Source organism: Aptenodytes patagonicus, chromosome 7 (genome assembly GCF_965638725.1).
Source record: "Aptenodytes patagonicus chromosome 7, bAptPat1.pri.cur, whole genome shotgun sequence".
Lineage (NCBI taxonomy): Eukaryota > Metazoa > Chordata > Aves > Sphenisciformes > Spheniscidae > Aptenodytes > Aptenodytes patagonicus.
Window position 1 is genome coordinate 31778656 of NC_134955.1, and position 20120 is coordinate 31798775.

At 36.6% G+C, this 20120-nt stretch overlaps 1 protein-coding gene across 4 annotated transcripts in view; it reads right to left on the bottom strand.

The window, feature by feature from the left end:
• Nucleotides 1-20120, bottom strand: part of UBR1 (ubiquitin protein ligase E3 component n-recognin 1) — a 77828-nt gene that overhangs the window by 56266 nt on the left and 1442 nt on the right. For all 4 annotated transcript variants that reach the window (XM_076344696.1, XM_076344694.1, XM_076344695.1 and 1 more), the window contains exons 2-4: nucleotides 9134-9390; nucleotides 6913-6991; nucleotides 4322-4432 (exon numbers count right to left, since the gene is read on the bottom strand). In XM_076344696.1, the coding sequence (XP_076200811.1) occupies nucleotides 4322-4432; nucleotides 6913-6991; nucleotides 9134-9390 (447 nt within the window). The remainder of the gene's footprint in view (nucleotides 1-4321; nucleotides 4433-6912; nucleotides 6992-9133; nucleotides 9391-20120) is intronic.

Consider the following 20120-nt stretch of genomic DNA (forward strand, 5'->3'; position numbering starts at 1 on the left):
CAATATGATGAAAAGCTAAAAATATAGCGGAAGAGAAGCAAAAATGCATTAACATGACCGATTGCTTCCAAAGCTCTGAACAACAGTTTTCTGACCTGATAAGTAGTAGAAGAATAATTTGGAGTCAAACATACAATCTAAAATGTCTGCCAATGAAATCACAGTCTATAAATATCACTGTGTGTACATACTTAATTTTGCATAAGCTCATGGTAGATCTTGGTAATTAAGAATGTAAACGTCTGGGGTAATTATTTTTTTCCCAGACTGACAAAGCTATCATCATCTTAAAGTTTGGAGCAGAATTAAAAAAACTATAGTGCTAAGAATAATCTAATTGAACTGAGTTGTAAATACACTAAATTTTTTTCTCCAGTATTTCTTAAGAGTTTGGCTTGTTAAGCATTAACATATGTTAAGCAAAAATGATAGAGCTGGAGGAAAATGCAGAGCTGTGCACAGAGATACTCCAAACAAGAACCTTGTAGTAAGACATGCTGCTCTCCTTCAGTCTGTAGGAGCAATCAAAGGAAACCACATCAAAGGATTTATAAAGCATTAAAAGTGGGGATTGCACTTATACAAATAGTGAAAAGTTAAATGATGCAATGCCACCTCCAATGCTAGCCACATGAATAGAAGTTACAGTAAAATGAAATTAAGATACCTCTAATGTAAATTGAAAGGGTAAAAATAAAATTGCCTCAGAACTATGCCCAAAAATGTGCAATTATTTAAGCTTCCAGTAAACTTCAAAAAACAAAACTGTGGAAGAATGAACAAAGTATGTTCAGATATCAAAGTTTAAAAATAACTAACAACCAAATTTTTTTTTTTTTTTTTAAACAAATGTGCCTGGGAAGTATTTTTACCTTATCTCAGACACAAATTCTTCAAGTTACCTGTTTTTAAGGATACATTTAAGCAAAAAGATTTTTATATTTCTGACATAGTGAAGACATTAATTTGGAATCAGTAGGGAATGGATGACTCCTAAAAGCCTGGAGTGGGGATTCTAAAATGAAGGATTGCTTTTCTGAGCCCGATGTTACATATATACCAACAAGTTTTGTAAATATCTCCTCATTGTAAAACTTTTTTTTTTTTAACTAAAGTTTCATTAGGATTTTCGTAAGGATACTGTATTTTACTAAAGCTCACCTCATTATCTCAGAAATGTGAAAGACTCTGGTGCTTATCTTCAATGTTGTAGATTGACCTGTCTGCTACTAAGGGCTCATTTTTAAAAGGAGGTTGTTCTGTAGATCAAACTCTAAACTTAATCTACCTTTTAAAAATAGCAGTCAGTTCCTGAGCACATTTTTACCACGTTCTGCATAGCAGACAAACATACTGCAAACATATCCCTCTTCTTATTTGCTTTTACCTGATCGGAATAAGTTTATAAACACCCTAGCATGATACATCCTCTGCACTTAGAGTAATTAAAGGAGTACTGGTCAGGATCATACAGAAAAGAGTGCTTTTTGTTTGACAAGCATGTGACAAACTTCTATACTATCAGAAAACATGCTGGAAAAGAAATATGCAAGATGTCTGTTCCAAATGCGCTTTGCAACTTATTTCTTTTAATAAGCACTATATGCTGAGAAAATTCCTACATTATAAATGTCCTTGATTCTCAAAACAGAGAACAAACTATGAGGTAATCCAAACATCCACAAGCCTCTTCGTCATAAATAAAAGACTTATCTGTCAGGGATTTTTGAAAAAGGAAGATGGTCATGCAATGCAATCTATCAAATAGTTACATATAGTATATATTAATATACTGATGCATTTCATTACTGTAGTGGTTGTACTTTTGCCCTTTCACTAAGGAGTCTACACATACTGACTGCATAATAACTACATATATTGACAACAAAGAACTATTATAATAAGTAACTTTCTACTTCTTCAAATTCAAATAATTGTCTTAATTATACGTTTTCTATCATTCACGACTCTCAGGTAGCACTCATTATAGGAGTATGTTCCAGTTTATTTGACAGCAGTTGTAACAGCTTTGGACTTGCACAGCTCCATGACAGAATTGACGATCAAACAAATTCACTGCAAACCAACCAAAGACCTTATCGGAGACTGGAAAACAAACATTACTCAAAAAAGCATGGGAGGTTCCCTGTTTCCTTATCATCACAGGTATGATTATAGTTCTCAATAAAGTTTAAATCCAAGAGATACTGTGTTAGCTGCTGTCATTATTGATATGTTCTATCCTTTAACCTTATCTCTATTGGATACAAATGGCCTGAAGAATATTCTGAGCAGCTTATCTTCATCCAAACAGAAATAAAATGCTGCGGACTCTGAATGCATGCAGTGTCCTCTCAAGCTTTGTTTGAATACGGTTTTGAAAAAAGCCCACAAAATTTGGACAGTATGGTTTTAACAAGAGGGAAACAGCCTTTTGGTAAAATTGATAAAGGTTTTGGTGGTTTTCCTAACATTTGTTTTTTGATTATTTTATTGTTATGAAAGAGCTGTTCTAAAGGAAAGGGAGGTAAGAAGCAGAATATGCTGTCACAGATACAAATATCAGATCTGTGAGATCAAAATCTATACCTTGCAGAGAAACAAGTTCCCCAGCAGGAAGTAAACATTTCATAAACCATTTTAGGGACTCTGATCAGAGTTGTTGGAACCAAAAAATTCTTAATGTGCCTCATAGGTCCACATTCATCCAGGTATCTGTGTGATTTTTTTTGTGAGCCATCACAGGTGAAATCCATAACATACGCTAGCTACTGTCTGTAAGACAAACTGGACAAACTGGTCACCTGAGGCATATGAATTTATCACTTATCTAGGAGCAATGGAGGTGCTTTGGCTGGAAACAATTTTCAAGTGGAAGAACACTTAATTCTCAACTGAGACCTGAATATTTTGTCTTAAGACCATTGCTAAAAGCTCTTCGTGGTATGACAAGGACCTCTCAGCAATCAGCTAGAAATCTGATACTGAGCATCTTGTAACATATTTTCCATAGTATCCAAAGGTGGCTTTGAAGCTGGTAGACACATGAGTTCTCTACCTTCCCGTATGTCTTTGTCAGCAGTACCAGGAATCTAGCATTGCAAAAAAATCCTGTTTTCCTTCAGAACGCAATGATGAAAATGAATACTTCCCAAAGAGGAACTGTGCTAGTTTCTTATTCTGGAAACACCTCTAGAACATGCTGGAAAAAGTATTAAACACATATGTAGTAATGGTGACAGCAGTGAAATTAACCATACCATAGCTATTTTTGGGTATTCTAACATTGAGGAAACAATTTGGCTCTTTTGATTACAGGTTTTCGTAAGTAATATGTAGGTATCAGCCACACATATATGAGCTGGCTCAGTACTCAGGGATAAGTACTGCACAGCAGAATAGACTTTACTGATGTAGAAGCAGGTGAACACTACAGTGACAAGCTCCAAGTGGTAATCAGATGACCCCTTCTTGGAGCTTCAACTATTTTTATCTCTGAAATCCATTAAGATTCATGGTTCTTTGAAGGATGAACAAGTGAAGGAAAACTTTGTCTCATTTTTCTGTAAGACCAGTGCTCTTTATTCCTTTTCCATTTGATTTTTTGCCAGATCATAAAGAACAGTACTTTTGCAACAAAACCAGGAGGAATCAGGGGGCTATTTGCAATGACAAATGCTAAGGTTTTTTTGTCCTGATTATCTCAGAATGTAAGACTCTGAAAAAACAATTTTACCTGAAGCAACTGATTTGCCTACATTCTCTGAGAACTACTTGGCATATTTCTTGTTAATATGTTGCTTTATGAGGTACAATAAGCATGAGACATCCTAGCATAAGAGGTTAGTTTTAAAGCATAGGGACTTAGTCATGGTGACAGATCACACACCAGAATTAACTGACAAAAAAAATTGTTCAGTAATGCAGTAATGTGGAAAACAGAAAATATTATTAAAATCAAGCACTATACCTAAACATTTACTAACCACTGGGAAACCAATTAATTGTAAATAAGAACTGAGTAATACACATAGCAAAGAAAAGAGCAAGAGACTGCAATTTTAATTCCGAATCAAAGACAAATGCACGAGACAGGTAGATGGAACTGTTCTATTGGGTTTGCCTTTTGTTTGGAGACAAAGGACGTCCAATATATATCTTTGACCCCAAACACCTTGACCAAGGAAATCCTGATTCAACTTGATTGGACCTGCTACATGAATTATACAATATACATACTTTCATATACAGGAATAAGCACTTTTTTTAAAAAAGGCAGTATTTACAATATGTATTCTTTCACTTTAAGCAATATTCTTACTTCTTTTGCAGAACCTGATGCTCCAGACTCATGTTTAGTACACAGCGGTCCAGCTTTCCATGCCTCTGTATCCCCACAGTCACAAAATCCCCCTCCAGTGGAGCTATGCATCTGTGAAAAACATGCATTTCAGTCACAAAGTATGCACATAAAAAGCAAGAGGAAAAAACAGAAATGTGCATTATTTAAGTCAAACACAAGTATAAATACCTACTTACAAAATACAAGAGTCACTGCATAACCAATGGACTTACCACAACATTTTTTCTTTTTTTTAGATAAAAGGAGACTTATGGGGGGGGGGATGTAAACTTTTTGAGAAGAAAATAAAGGAGGAAATACAGTTGCCGCTGCAAAAAAGCATGCAAGTCTTAAATTTAACTAGAAAGTAGGTGAAAAAAGCCTATGACTGATGAATAAACGCTTCATAAATGGCAAAATAATAATTTCTGGTTTTATTAGCAAAATTATAGCAAAGGTGCTTAATCCCTTCTTTACAAATTACTTAAAGTTTGAAAATAATCTAAACAAGAATGTGTATATTAAACAGTCATTTAGCAGTACCTCCACTTCTAACCAAAGAAAATAAGACATAATCAGCATCTAAATGCATTCTTGCAACTTCAACTTTGCATTACACTTGCAGAAAAGTACAAATTCTGACCCTTCATTTTGGCCAAAAGTTCAGACGAAACTCAGGCAAAAATAATTATCCTTAGCTTACTCTAAATCCCCAATCCTAAAATAATTACAAAAAAGCTAACTGACCCAATAAAAAGACATCAGAAATTTGTTATTTACTTGAAACATTTTAAAATAACTTGATCTAATTAGACGTGCTTCAAGCAGGAGGTTGGACTAGGTGACCTCCTTAGGTCCCTTCCAACCTAAATTATTCTATGAATCTATTAAGAGCATAATCTGTGTTCTTCAGATTGCATCTTTAAAATGGAAATGCAGCAAATCTGCTCCCATCTGACTACCTATTTCCAAGGCTGATGTTTTGCCTGAAGAAGCTACTGAAAAACAGGGAAAGGACAACAGCTTCTCAGCCCAGCTGTGATTACAAATTGCTCTGTAATCATTATTGTCTATTATCCCTGGTTTTCATCTTACCTCTCCGTAAACTGTGTGTGTGTGCATACGTGTGCATATGGAAGTTATATTTGTACTATCCAAGCAGTTTTGTACATCTTTGAATCAATACTTACAATACATTTTCAGATCAGTATACAAAGACTTATACAGAGGGGCAGAATACTGTATTTTAGTCACAGTTAATTTTGAGATTGCTAGGACCTTCTTCCAAACTGTCTCTCATTGAAACATACCCACTTAAAGGAGATTTATGACCAATTGATAACACAAGTAAGACAAATCTCTTCAATGGATGTCATGTCAATGAATAACAGGAATAGCTGCAAAAAAAAAAATACCTAGCCCACTTTTTGGTCGTGAAAGATAATTAGATTGAATACATAATGTTTCTGTACATTTTCTTGCCTCTTGCAGCAGAGTTAGACCAGCTTTAAAAATGACACTTAATATATCGTCTTCCATTTCTGCTTCCAAGGCTGTTGAAATTAGAGTTCTCAGTGAACAGGGCAAGCAAAAAAGGGGGCCTGGGAAGGAAACAGTAGATGATGGTATAGGCAGTGAGTTAGCTAAGAATTATTTAAAAGATCCTGCTTTAATTAAAACACGGGAATCACTCAAAGATAACATAGATTTGGCTCAAAGAGAATTAAAAGGATATCAGAAAAAGATGATCCAGTTCTAGAACAATCTTCTCTGACAAAAAAAAAAAAATTGATGCTTAACATTTGTTTTAAACTTCATCATAGTCCACACTAAGCACAAAGTAGTTTATGCAAATCTAAATGGAATCATAGAATCATACAGTCATAGAATCATTAAGGTTGGAAAAGACCTCTAAGATCATCGAGTCCAACCGTCGACCCAACACCACCATGTCCACTAAACCATGTCCCTAAGTGCCTCATCTACACAACTTTTAAATACTTCCAGGGATGGTGACTCAACCACTTCCCTGGGCAGCCTGTTCCAATGTTTAACCACTCTTTCAGTAAAGAAATTTTTCCTCATGTCCAATCTAAACCTCCCCTGGCGCAACTTGAGGCCATTTCCTCTCGTCCTATCGCTAGTATATGTTCTGGAGGAACAGAGTGGAAATGTAGAGACTGCATCAGTGACATGAAGTAATGGCCCTTGTATACGCACACTCATTCTAAATTTCCAAACAGTACTGACTGGGACTCAGGACAGGACTGTCATTTTCAGTCACAGCTTTTTGCTCTGACATACACTTCTGTGATATTGCCAAAGAGAATAACAATGTATGCATTCATAAACACTCCCTTGCCCTTTGGTTCTTGAATTAGAAAGTTACTGTTCTTAAAAGAGGCTTTACATAGTTAGTTAATTATTTCTCTCTCATGTTTCTAATTAGTAGATCCCAGATTTATTTTTTTAAATAAAAATTACTAATGGTTTATATGCAGTTTATGATATCCTCAAAAAATCTTCTCTAAAGCTACAAGTACAATTTCTTAATATAAGATTTTTTCTACCTTGTACCGGTGGTTCTTGTGAATGCTATTCTGGAAGCAGTCCATACAGAGTACACAAGTTGGATCAACTGCACAGTCTCTGCAACAAAAATGGTAACTGGAAAACTCTCTAAAACAAACACATGGAATTTTCATGCACAACAGAAAACGCTGCTTTGAAAAAAAAAATTGAGACTAACAGATTCAAATTATAGAAACATTGGCTACTCTAAGTCACAGAAAGATGAAAGCCAATCTTGTTACGCTTGAACCATGTACTCGCGCCTGTTATATCAGATTCTACCAGAAACATGCTTAATTTCCACTTTCAAAAATTGTTGCTAACACATTTCTGTTTTTGCTAAGAATAAGCAGCTATTAAAAACCATGACGACTCTGAAGTAACCTTTGTTGTTTCCAACAACTGTAGCCAGTTTGCTAATGAAGCTTTTGCTACACTTTCGCTAGGTTATATTTCTAACTTTTAAAACAGTTAGAAGTTAAAATCTAAAGAGAATTCCTTTACGAAATGAGCCAAAGAATATATACTTTGAAATTTAATTTCAACAGCTTCAGTCATGCACTCAAATACCTGAAAATCCAGAATTACACTCATGGGCAATCCAATTCCATTTTTTTTTTCTATGCTCCACATACATACGCTTTTTTATATTGACTTTTTTCCCCTAAAACATGATCATTCTTTCTTTAAATGCTGTTTCATTCTATGCAAAATGTGAATGACAGGTGTTTAATGACAACATATCAAGTTTTTTGTTTTACGCCATTGTTCAACATCTAGTCCAAGCCTCCTTTACAATACAACTAAAACAGTATGGTAATTCTGATTACAGAATGAATTTCCTTTCAAACCTTTAGATGATAAACATCATTACAATAATTTAATACTTCACTAACATTCATTTATTACCATAAATCTTCTGCAAGGTGAGTTGAAAGAAAGAAAAATTAAGTCAGAAATGACTGCTAGATTTGAAAGCCCAGTTCAAGACATTTAGATTTTAATATTTCAGAGTATCTATTACTTTTAGCATTTTAGAAGCCTAAAGCAAACATCTATTTAGCTTCAGTTGCAGTAGTAAGTACAGTATTTTGTATAAATACTACCACATTTTTGCAAGACAGGAACTCAAAAAAATAAGAAAAAGAGACCACCTCTGAGAAATATAGTTTTGTCTTTTTGCCTGCTATCATACAAGAATTCTGCAGAGGTAGGAACAGAATTATTCCTGTTACAGCAGCACTACACTGCCTTGACCATCCTTTTCCTTCGTACAATCCAATGGTGCATTCACTATACACTTTCTAGCAAACATGTAAGGACTTCTTCAAAGACCATTCTCCTTTCATACGCAACACTAACTTATTCCTAGAAAAAGCTGAAGAGTATGTGATTGATTAAAACCTTATAGAGTAGTTCATAAAGTTTACAGAGAGCTTTCATTTTGACATTTCCTGAATTCTAAGGGCTGGATTTTTTAGCCATAATAATATTCTTCATCCTTAAAAATATTCTTCTGGTATTTCTGATGAGATTTTCTAGGCTTTTAAAATAAACTGAAAACTACAATAAACGATGACAGGAGGACCATATTAATACTAAAGAATTGCCAGCACAGTTGCAATCTTTACATCCACCACAAAGACCTCTGGCTTTTTAATATTAATATGTTATTATTCATACTATTCATATCAATTAATATATTTGTATTAATATGAATTAATTAAATAAATTATATCAAATCAATGGGCTGCCATCTTTAATATACTCCAGGACAAGAAAGAAGGTGAAAAAATGACCATTGGTCACACAGCTATTGCTTAAGCAAAGGACTGATGATGCTCAGAACTACTGGATTCTGTTTCAGACTTTGAAAGGGCAAGTACTGTACAGTGCACAAATTTTTATGCTTGTTCTCCCTCAATTCAGGTACAGACCCCATACTCATACCCTATCATCCAAACTCTTCAGCCAATGGCTTTCAGTACCTTTAGTATCCATTCCATTTCCTTCCCCATTTCTCTGCCAGAGCCTGCTTTTCATATGCAATTTTCCTCACTCTAAAGTGGTTTGAAATGTGAAGGAAATGCCATTGTCAGTTAAGCAAAGACCTACCGTGACACAAGCAATGACTAGTTAGCAGCACGACTAATTTTATTAAACCACTTTGCTGCATTATCTCACACGGGAACATTCACAATAACATACCTTCATTCTTACCTGCAAGAGTATGTTGTCTCCCCTCCTTTGAACACCTTCCCACAGAGCTGGGAGGTTCCACTCTGTTGTAGTTTCTCCAGGAATATATCTGGGTCTTCCCCAAACAAATAACATTCCAGGGGGTATAATATTGCTGCCTGGACCATTTCTTCTTGTTTCTCCAGCAAGGGGTCCATTTCAGCTGAGTAAATATTTGGCACATGTTTTGCCAAGCACTGTAAAAACGTAGCTTGGAAGTTGAATCTTTCATCACACCACTGCAAGAAAAGTAGACCCATGGATAAAGATAAATGAATAAACAAATATAAAGAAAATAGGATTAAGCACTTCTACTGTGAATCTAGAATTCTCTTCCACATCAGAAGTCAGTTCTGCAAGCAATAAAACCCAAGAAACCATGGTTTCCCAAGAATTTCTCTGCTATTTTCTTTTCAGTACCCACCACAGTAATCTCTGTTCCCTTGAGGTCTGCTAAAACACTGTGAGGCAAGAGTTGGCAAGTGCTATGTTACTGTAGAGCAACCCGCGCACTGATTAATTTTCAACTACATGCTTGCCAACAGGCCAGCCAATACACAAATCTTGATGTCTGTTCAGCTGCCAACAAATGGAAAGAGCGGCAGCAGCAGTGGGTTTCCCTGTCTTAGTTGGGAAATAAGTTTGGGATTCATTCCTTAGCCTGCTGATAGTCACAAAAAGTGCAGCAACTTAATAGTCTTTGAAATTGTTACCCTTCGGTAAAATCTTGTTGAAACTGGTCATCAGGGTTCAATAGTTACTGAGGGAGAAAGAAGCCCAATTGATTATATAAGCTTAATGTCCTTCAGAAGTCAGACTAAAATGTAATTTCATATTTATAAGACAATTAATAAAAGTACTTGTGTTTTGACTTGAGGTTCTTAGTTCTCTTAAGTCCCTAATTTTACTTGCAACTACTCTAGCTCTCTGAACAGTTCTCTCCAATTGTTCTATTTCTGTCCTTCAAGTCTGAATATTCTTTCTTTCACATTATTCCCATTATTTAGAAATACGTTTTGTTTTTCCCCATTGCAAATCAGATAACAAGTTTACCCATCAAGGCTCCTATACACAACCTCCTTTCATACACAACCTGGATTTATGCCCAAAAATTTATTTTTGCAAGAGAAAAACATATATATGTAACTTCACAAATAGCTCTAAAGGGAATTTCCTCCTCTAGGCCAGCAAGCAGAGAATGAGCAAAGCAACCACCAAAGAGTTTGGATTGAGAGAAGGCTCAGAGAAGTAGACTATTCAACCTTTTTAAGGGATGAAAATGCACAACATCTTATGTGAAAGGTGAAAAAATCCTGATTTCTGACTTAAAATGAAACTTACATCAAATCGAATCAATGGATTGCCCCCCAAAATTGACAGAGATGAGGGATTAAATAATAGATCTAAGGCTACTGCTCCCTAGTTTACTACCTAGATTAGAACAGTTCTCTGAAAAAAGAAATTAATCTAGAACACACGCAGCCCAAAGTGCTGCAATCCCAGTACTCCGAAAGCCAGATCTGCAAACATCATGTAGAAATTGCATATTTGTTTTCTGAAAAACTGTATGTCTACCTAATATAGACAAGTACAAAAAACTGTCTACATACAAAATCTAAACAGAAGAAATAGAAATGAGATACCATGTTGAAACAGCCTAGATTAACAATAACATCCATTACCCAAAACTAACCTGTTAAAGGACATTTGTAGTCACTCTAAATATTTGCTTTATGGCTTTAATAAGACACACTACGCTTCTAATATGTTTAGTTTTAGCCTGAGGCTTCTACTGGTACTTTGGCCATCAATCTTCCTTAGCATTACCCTTAGGTAGTCCTTTACTTCATTTATCATGGTGATCCATGAACTCAAAGTTATGGAAGAAAATGCATGGCAGACACTGATGGAAAAGAGAAGCCATGGATAATGTGGTCAAGCAGGAGAGTGAATTTGTCCTCAAATCATCCTTGAATATCCTCATTTTAGAAGTGCAGGTTGACCAGTCTAATCAGATCTCTTGAATCACAAAGCATTCAACCCATCCTTAAATATCTGAAAACACAGATTCATCCACGAAGTGAAGGGAACCACTTATTTAAATTCCAATTCTAACAAAAATTCTAGATCAAGAACAGATTACTTGAGCAGTAAGCACCACTGTGATCACCATATCGGTCATAAAAGCTTTAGCATACACATGCATGTAATACATATGCATTCTGTACACATATACTACATGCACTCAAATATATAGGTACATATTTATTTTCACACATTCAGTGCTAAGAAACAAAAGGAAAAGGAAACAAATTAGCTGACTGTCTTTTTATTTTAATTAAATTGGTCAAATTTTTCAACTACCTAGCAACGATTTTTTTATTAAAAGTTATGCTTACCTGGGGCATAAAAACACCAAATTGTAAAAAGCAACTGAAAATTAAATCCAAATTTATCAAATACTTGCATAACAACACTTAAAAAAGGAAAATATCACACTTAGCTGGGGTTCTCCGAAAGATATCAAACTGTAAAAGGTAACTGAAAACTGAACTCCTTGATCACGTGTCTATTTTTTATATGTCTGATTTAAGATGAGTGGAAGTAAATTATTCCTACCATAATTAAACTCCATAATTCAATATTCCTCTTTAAACATGTTTCCTCCTGTAACTTGTTTTTAGTTTTTGTTTTAACTTACCTATACTGCACTATGGCTTTAGCAAGTTCCCCTCCCAATCTGGTTACTTTATTTGTTCAAATGGGGGTGTGGGGGATATGACCCCTTGGCATGCTCTCTTTCCAAAGCACAAGAGAATCCCAGTCTGTAGCTCTTATATCTTAATGTCGTGTTCCCAAGAGATGGTGTAAGTTTAGCTTCTGCGTTGTTGGAACAGAGCACATCATCACTTCAAGAAACACAAGGCTAAGTTTTCCTGAAAATCTGCCAGAAGGGTAGAATGGATTCTCACACAGTCTAACTCACAAGCATTTCAAGCATTCCCATGCAAAGCTTTTAATTCTATTTAAATGTTGTCCAAAAAAGGGAGGACAGGAAGTAGGGAACGAGAGAGAAGAAGGGAAGAGAGAGAACTCTCTCAAGCAGGCTGGCTGCCTTCTGGTAAACACACTAAATTATATCCTCAACCTATACATCACCCAGAAAACATCCATTATATTCACAAGAGAAACAAGAATATTCTTTTTCTTATTTCTAAAAGCTGCACCAGGCTAAACTTCAGACCTATCCCATACCCTCTGTGTCTCCTAGAAGTAATTTATTCCTTGTATCAAAATCTGTTTAGTATACTATATTCAACTGTACAAAGTTACACACGAAACTATCAAAACTACAGAAGCTGCCAAATAAAGCACACCCCTAAGTTAAGACTGACTGTCTAATACTAGCTTGGTCCCCTTGTGCACACATATTGAAATTCAGGTTTTAATACTTTGATTAACGCTTTGAGTAGTCCCACCTTCCCTCTGCTCACTCACTCCATTACCTGAGCACGTACCCGTCAAGTGCTCAGTTGCTACAGATATAAAAACCTATATAAATGAATAAATTGTTAGTTTTTCTTTATTGACCATATAATGACTGCTGAAGAGGAAATAAAATACTGTATCATCATCGATTAAGTTCTAACCATCCTATGCACAGGATGAGCTGGGAGTCTAGAAAAGCCTAAGATCTGTGCAAGACAGCTGCAAGCAGAGATGGGGCTTGCACTGCAGCTTTCTGCCCAGCGCTGGTACAGGCTGCCGTGACAGGCTGTGGAGTCACCATCCTTGGACGTACCCAAAAGCCAACAGGACATGGTCCTGGGCAACCTGTTCTAGGTGACCCTGCTTGAGCAGGGAGTTTGGACAGGATGATCTCTAGAGGTCCCTTCCAGCCTCAACCATTCTGTGATTCAAATGCCTTCACCAGGAGAAATCTTATTTCTTTCTCAATTTCTATTAATCTTCCAATTTCTGCTACAAGTAAGCTCTACAGAAGTCATTTTCCAAATTTGATTCCACTCAAAAATGAATTTGAAACAGTGTACTGAAAGAGGCAGAGGTCATGAGATAGCACAATTAAGATAAAAACATAATCATGTAACTAAAATACTACTATTGATCAGCTCTCCACAGCCCCCTGGCACTCACACCCTACTCACCGGGGCCCACAGGTTGTAACTAACAGAGGAAAGCCCAGAGGAAACAGGCCTGAATACACTCCACTCCAACTGACACTATTCCACTGGAAAATATTTTCAGGCTGCAAACTGAAAAATACTGAATTTAGAAAAAAAAAAAAATCACCTCCACATACACTTGGAGTAATTAAGGCTTCATCTCAAATTTGAATTCTGGAATTTCTCAGCTTTTAAATATCTGGATTAGCAACCTTAGTAAAGTTCTTTTGATGGGCTTTTTGGTCATTGTCTCATTTTTATTAAAAGTTACCTGAAGAAACAGACATGCCATCATATTGACCATGCAGACACACGCAAGGCCCACAAATAAAACCGCCACAAATGACGACCAGAACGAGCTAAGGGAGTCATCATGGCAACAGCACACCACCACCACCTTTCCTGCGGAGGGAGCAACATACACACCATGTCAGTGGGCATTCCCAGGTATTGCAAACAGCAGGCAAAGGTGATACTCGGGAACCCGACACTAGTGAAGAATGTGTGTCAAAGACATGCATTGTCTCCTATCTCTTCTTTTATACTTTATATTTCTAACCTTCTCCAGGTTAGAGCCCATCTCTTTTCCTCCTTTAATCACGCATTTCTGTCACATTTTCCTTTTTTAACATGACAATAATTCTTAAATTGCATGAAAAAGGGAGATGAAGGGAACCAGGAGGAGTCGCAAACCTATGTTTCTCAAGTGTAAGGAGTTTTGTCAAAAGAGCACAGACAGCATCCATTTTGTCCAAGACATATGGTTTGTTCTGTATAACAAAAGCAGTAATCTGTAATCTTTAATGGCTTTTCAGAAGAATATGACTACAGAAGTGGTACCTCACAATAGCACTTGAGAAAGAATCATTAGGAGATAACCTCTTATCTTGTATAGAAACACGTCCTCCTCTGTGGGAACAAACTACTAATATTTCTTCCCATGTGTAAGCATACAGAGATCTTTCCAAAAGTCAATGCCAACCAAACACACCCTTTTCTCCTACATCTAAAAGGACAGTTTGTAGGCTTTTTCCAATCCCTTTAAAGAAGCACCACGTTAGAAAAGGTCAGAGGATAAAGAATTATATTTGCCTACAAATACTGCTATAAAAAGAGCAAAATATCTGTCATTGGTCTATCCAATATATCCATATCCAATTTTGTCATTCACAAATGCATCCATTTGTGAATACTGCAAATAATAGGAATGAGAGCTAAGTAAGTATACAAGGAAAAAGAAAGTTAACAAACTCTCTCAATTCACTTTTCACCTATAGATCAAGCATCAAATGAGATTTCTCACCACTATGACAGAATTTCTTTATCATTGCAACAGGTTTATTATGTACATTAATTCAGTAGCCATTACGTCCATGACAGTTTTTGATTTACATTCTAAGCACAGTTCTGTTTGAATTCTAAAGTCTTTTCAAACTAACAGTTTGCACTAGGTAATACTATAAAAAGCAGCTCTACTTTAACTGCACTGATTGACACATTAATCTTTTAGTGCAAAATTGACTGCATAAATTTTGAGACTATTTTTAGAAATATACATTAATGTAATCAGTGAAAAGAAGGAATATTAATATTTATAAACATTAAATAAAAAATTATGATGGAATAGACATTGCCAGTAGCACAAACTAAAACCTGTACCTGGTCCAATAGTTTGTGCATGACATAAATCGGTCAAGCATGAGATGGCAATACCAGCTGCCCATCAAGACAGCTGGTAGAAGCAGAATTTTAAAAGTAAATATATAAATTGCTGGGGACATACTGATTTCAAGCAGGTGCCATTCAACATAAATACCAAATGCAAAAGGCTGCTTTACTTTAATGCATATAACAGTTGTTACTAGTTAAACAGAGATTAGCGGGACAACAGATCACAGAAAAATTTTATTCTGATATTGTCTATGCAATTGAGCAACCATAAAAGACATTTTAAAAGGATAAACACACAGAAGTTCTTTGATAAGCATGCAGAATACTTAAAATTTCTTTAGAAAGCAAACTTCAAAAGATTATTGAACTAACATTTTCATTTAAGGTTCTGCTTTTAAATATTTAGTTCAACTTTTCCTTCTGTTTATTTTGGTTTAAAATTATCAGTTTTCTAATGCACTGAAAATAAGATCCAACTGCAGTACAGAACACCTAGACATTATTTTTTAGTAAAAATAACAAGGAGAGAAGGCAATCTATTTCAACCTCAAATATATATATTCCCCAAAGAGGAGGCTTCAAAAATAAGCACTAGAAATTAATTAGCATATTTGTTCTTCCCTGCCTCAAATCAAACTGAATTTCTTTAGGAGCATATATTCTATTATCTCAGGAGGGGCACAGTTCAGGGAGTTAAAATGGAAGCTTACTCTAGTTTTTGGTCACATAAGCATTACGTAGCTGTTCATGATGTGTTTCACATTCTCCAACAAAGTATAGCCAATGTTTTAGTAGAGAATCTAAGCTTAAAAAAAATGACTGTTTAGAACCAGTTACAAAAGATCTGTTTTCTGACACGTCATTCACATGGCTCCTTTATACAACATAACAGGGAACCAGCCACGTACCAAACTTTGGTCTGCTCTGGATATCAGTAATTACACTGAAAGAAGCAGGTTTGGTTTCAAAAGTTATTTTCTATTGGCACAACATGGGTAACATTCAAGACTGTCTAACATTGTCCTAACAAAACAACAACTCTGACCTGAAGACATAAAAGAACTGTTTGATCTCTATGTTCATTTAAACTTTGGCCCCTAAGCCAAAGCAGGGTGCCAATTAACATTAAAAGATGCTTTAATGATGCAGGTGTTTGCCCACTGGGAATGAGACTCATAACAACAGCGTAAACTACTAAAGCTTTGTCTACAGTAGAATCTACCTTGATTCCAGTAGTCTCCAACGACTACCAGTTTAGCTGAACCAGAGCAAATCAATGACAACCAGAGAAGCAAAAATAACCACCAGCACCATCAGTTACTGTTTTGGCTGCTGGACAGCTAAAACCAATGTAGTCTTCAGGGTAAACAAGGCATAGACCCAGGCTGTTCAACCTCTTTGAAACTGCAGGTCAGGTGCCAGTTTTAAGTCACACTCATCTCCAAAGTCACAAGAGTGCAGCTTCAGTTCACAGGGTAAGTGCTTGAATGCAAACAGGTGACCAAGGAGGCACCTGAAGTGAAATCATGGCCTGTAGTTCTCTCTCTGCCATGCTGTAGATATCTCTACCGTACCACCTACCAACTGCACACTCTAGATATGCTACAAAATTAGCAGGATGCTACTAAGTAGGCTCAACAGGCAAAACAAAGTAGCCAGAAATTCTAGAATTCCCAAGTCTTTGAGGCATGTAATCTAAACACCTTTCATGTTCCAATCTTTTTGGTCAAACCTGTGTTAGGTAGATAGCAATGTACAATTAACACGGCAGCACTAGGGGAAATCGGAACTCAGTATAAGGCATTAAAGCAAAACAATATACAAAATACATATCTTGCAAAAAAAAAGTCATTCTCCCTAGAAAAATAGCAAGATCATCACCTTTGCAGAGTTATTTGTAGTATTCTGTGAGACTTTAAAATAGAACTTTTTCTTTAAGTTCTGACTATTCATTTGACAGATCCTTTTTATTTCGTTTCTAGAGAAACAAAGGAAAGGCCTTGATTCTTTCCTTGTTTGATCCTTAACATCCATGCTGTGACCCTTGAGGGAACAGAGTCTCTATCAAATATCTTAGCACCAGACTGCACTTCAAAAATTGCAGCTACAGTGGTTATTTATAAAATAGTAATTCATTAATTTGGTATAGTTATGTTTGAGAGGAAAAAAAAAAAACACCCAAAAAAATGACATTTGTTTATACTAGGTTTTTGTATTAATGCCTGTGTACTCAAACTTGTCTTGCACCCACCCAATTTTCCAATTATCATGAATTTTAAGATCCATTGTATATGTAGTCTAATTCTGCAGTGAATGCATGTGTAATAAAATTCAGGTGAATCTATCTGTATCTAGCACTAACTCAGCATCTCCCAAATGCTTTCCCTTATACACCAAAAACAACCTGCTTATCCCTAGCTTCTCTACTGCTTTGGGATCTTGAAGACGCTTAAACAGTTGCATGCTACCAGGAACATCCACTTGCAAGCTACATTCTCCTGGAGCCACATACCTCTTGCAGCACTGTAACAGTATTACAGCGGAATTACAGCAACCATAATTTGTGCATTTTATGTGGACTTGAGCAAAGATGACAGATACCTTCACAATCGCAGTTCGCTCCTGCACTAACAAAAGCCGCAAAAATTATGAAGAAGTATGAGTAAACATCAAAGCAGACAAGGAAGGAAAAACCACAGCATTGCTCAATGCCATAACAAAATGAAAGCACTTCAATAGAGCGCTAAATGTATAAGGACGCAAGCACGACCTTGGCGATGCTCCAGTTACCTGTTGCAACTTCATGGACTCCACTTCTTAGACACTGATACAAGTGTACAATATACACTGTTCTGCTAATACACTGCACTGTTCTAAAAACAGTGGCTTTGACTATATGCAATTCAGGGCTTATTTACACAAAAGGATATGCTGGTTTACCTAAAGATGAACTTTTAAACTAATTTGGCTTAACATAAACTGAAGTAAAATTACATGGACATGTCTTCTGGTCTAAGCAGGTTAATTCAATTTAGGGAGAGGTTAGATGTAAAACTGGAAGAAGTCACTGCAACTCCAAAATAAGGTGCCTGACTGAGATTTCATTAATCTCAAGAAATAACCTGCATATGAATATCCCCTCCATGTTACTACTTGATTACAACACAGCTACAAAAGTAAGGCTCCTCATATGCATTTTCTCAACTATACAATAGCATTGAACACCACAAAACAAGATCTGAAATACTTTAGAATGCACAAGCACCTGTATTATGTTTTGCTTTCTGAGATTAAAATTCAAAATCAAGTTATTTTCCTGCCTTTAAAGGAAATATCCTAATAATAAAGCTTTCCTCTTCTTGTACACCACTACCCCACTTACATCTACACTTTTGTATATGAGTATTGACTGATGACAGAAGATGGGACTTCTGAAAAAAAAATCCCTTTTCTTCACAAATATTACTGAGAAGGTACACCTATGTCAAAATTTGAAGATTTAGTATAAATTAAAGTCTTTGAAATACTTTAATATCTAAACCCTGCTCATATATTCCAGGTAGCAGCCACCAAAGCAGGCAGGAGTCAAACTGGAATTTGTTTAAAATACAGATGGACAAACAACCAAGGGCTGGATCCAGCCTGCAAAGCAGGCTTTTATTAGGCCACCAGCAATGCCTGCTAGCAAACTACTAGACAAGCGCAGTCCAGCCCATCAGTCAGCCAAGCAAAATGCGGATGCTGTTGGGAAAGAAAAGAAAGTAAACTTAAGTTTGGTAGACAGGGTTTATTACTAGGTCAGTGCCAGTGCAGCCCAAATTCAGCCCTCCCTCTTCCAGGGCAGCTCAGCTCAGGAAGCAATACAGCCACTATAGAGAAGTAGAGGGCAGAGACAGGACCTGACTTCGACTAATGCAGCCAAACGCCAACTCAGGTATTTCCAACTACAGTCATCCAACCCGAAGAGTTGGAGTTAAGTGCACAGAAGAAACCACCGAGTTGGGCTGGGTGCAGAAGAGTTTATTACCTGAGTCATCACCATCCATTCCAGAATCAGGCTGGCTCCTGCAGAATCATTCAGGTAATCCTGCACCATGCACCCAGCGCTCTGGGAAGGTTTGCTAGTCATGCAGCCAGATGTGGTGCTGCACTGCAACCAACGGCACCCAAAGCCAGAGACGAAAAAGGAGAGCAAGAGTCAGTCTGACTGGGCTGACACTGAGACAGATTTGACAAGTTCAGTAAGGCCGAAGCTCACTCCATTCAGCCAGTTGTTTTTGCTCCACACTCCCTCAACTTCCTGATTCTAGCACCACAGTGAAAGGATGTTCAGACCAGCTGTGCACAGTGAAAACACAAGTCAGTCAGGATACGTTAGTTCCACCTAACTAGTATCATCTTTAGTACAGCAGTATATTGGGTGTACTGCTTCCAGATTACAGCCATCTCTGGCATCAGTACAGCCAGGTTTGCAATCTAACTTCATGAACACTGTCAGACCCAACCTAAGTCCATATCCCTAGGTCCCCTTCTCCCTTAATATAATACCCTCACCCCATACTCCCTGTCAAAATTCCTGCAGTTTGCTTGGATATGTAGCAGACAACACAGCCTGGGTGGCTACTGACCTCTCTTGGAAAAACGGTAATTCTGGCACAGAGACTCTCAATTGGCTGAAACCACATAAAAATTAAGAGAGCTTAGTGGACCAGCATCAACTTTGAGCAGCTGAGGATCTCTTCAACATCTTTCCCTGTGTTTTTCACAATACCGCTATTATCAGTTTTATGCATTGCCTGGGCTAACTCAGTCTCTTACGTCCCCGAATAATGAAAGGTTGATTGCATTGCTTTGCTGCTGATTGCAGCTATCGCCCTCAGTACCGCTCTGACTCTATACATGGCTCTCAAGCTTAAGAAGTTGCCTGACTCAGGTTGCATTTTTTGACACTATAATGCAATCAAATTACATTTTTACTAGTTTAAAATCAAATTGTTTCTAATATAAAAAAAAAATCCTCACATAGGTCTGTTATGGCCGCAGAAACATACTTCACTTTAGAAATGGGTCTGTAGTCACAGACTGCATCCATATGATTTGCAGAAACCCTTACA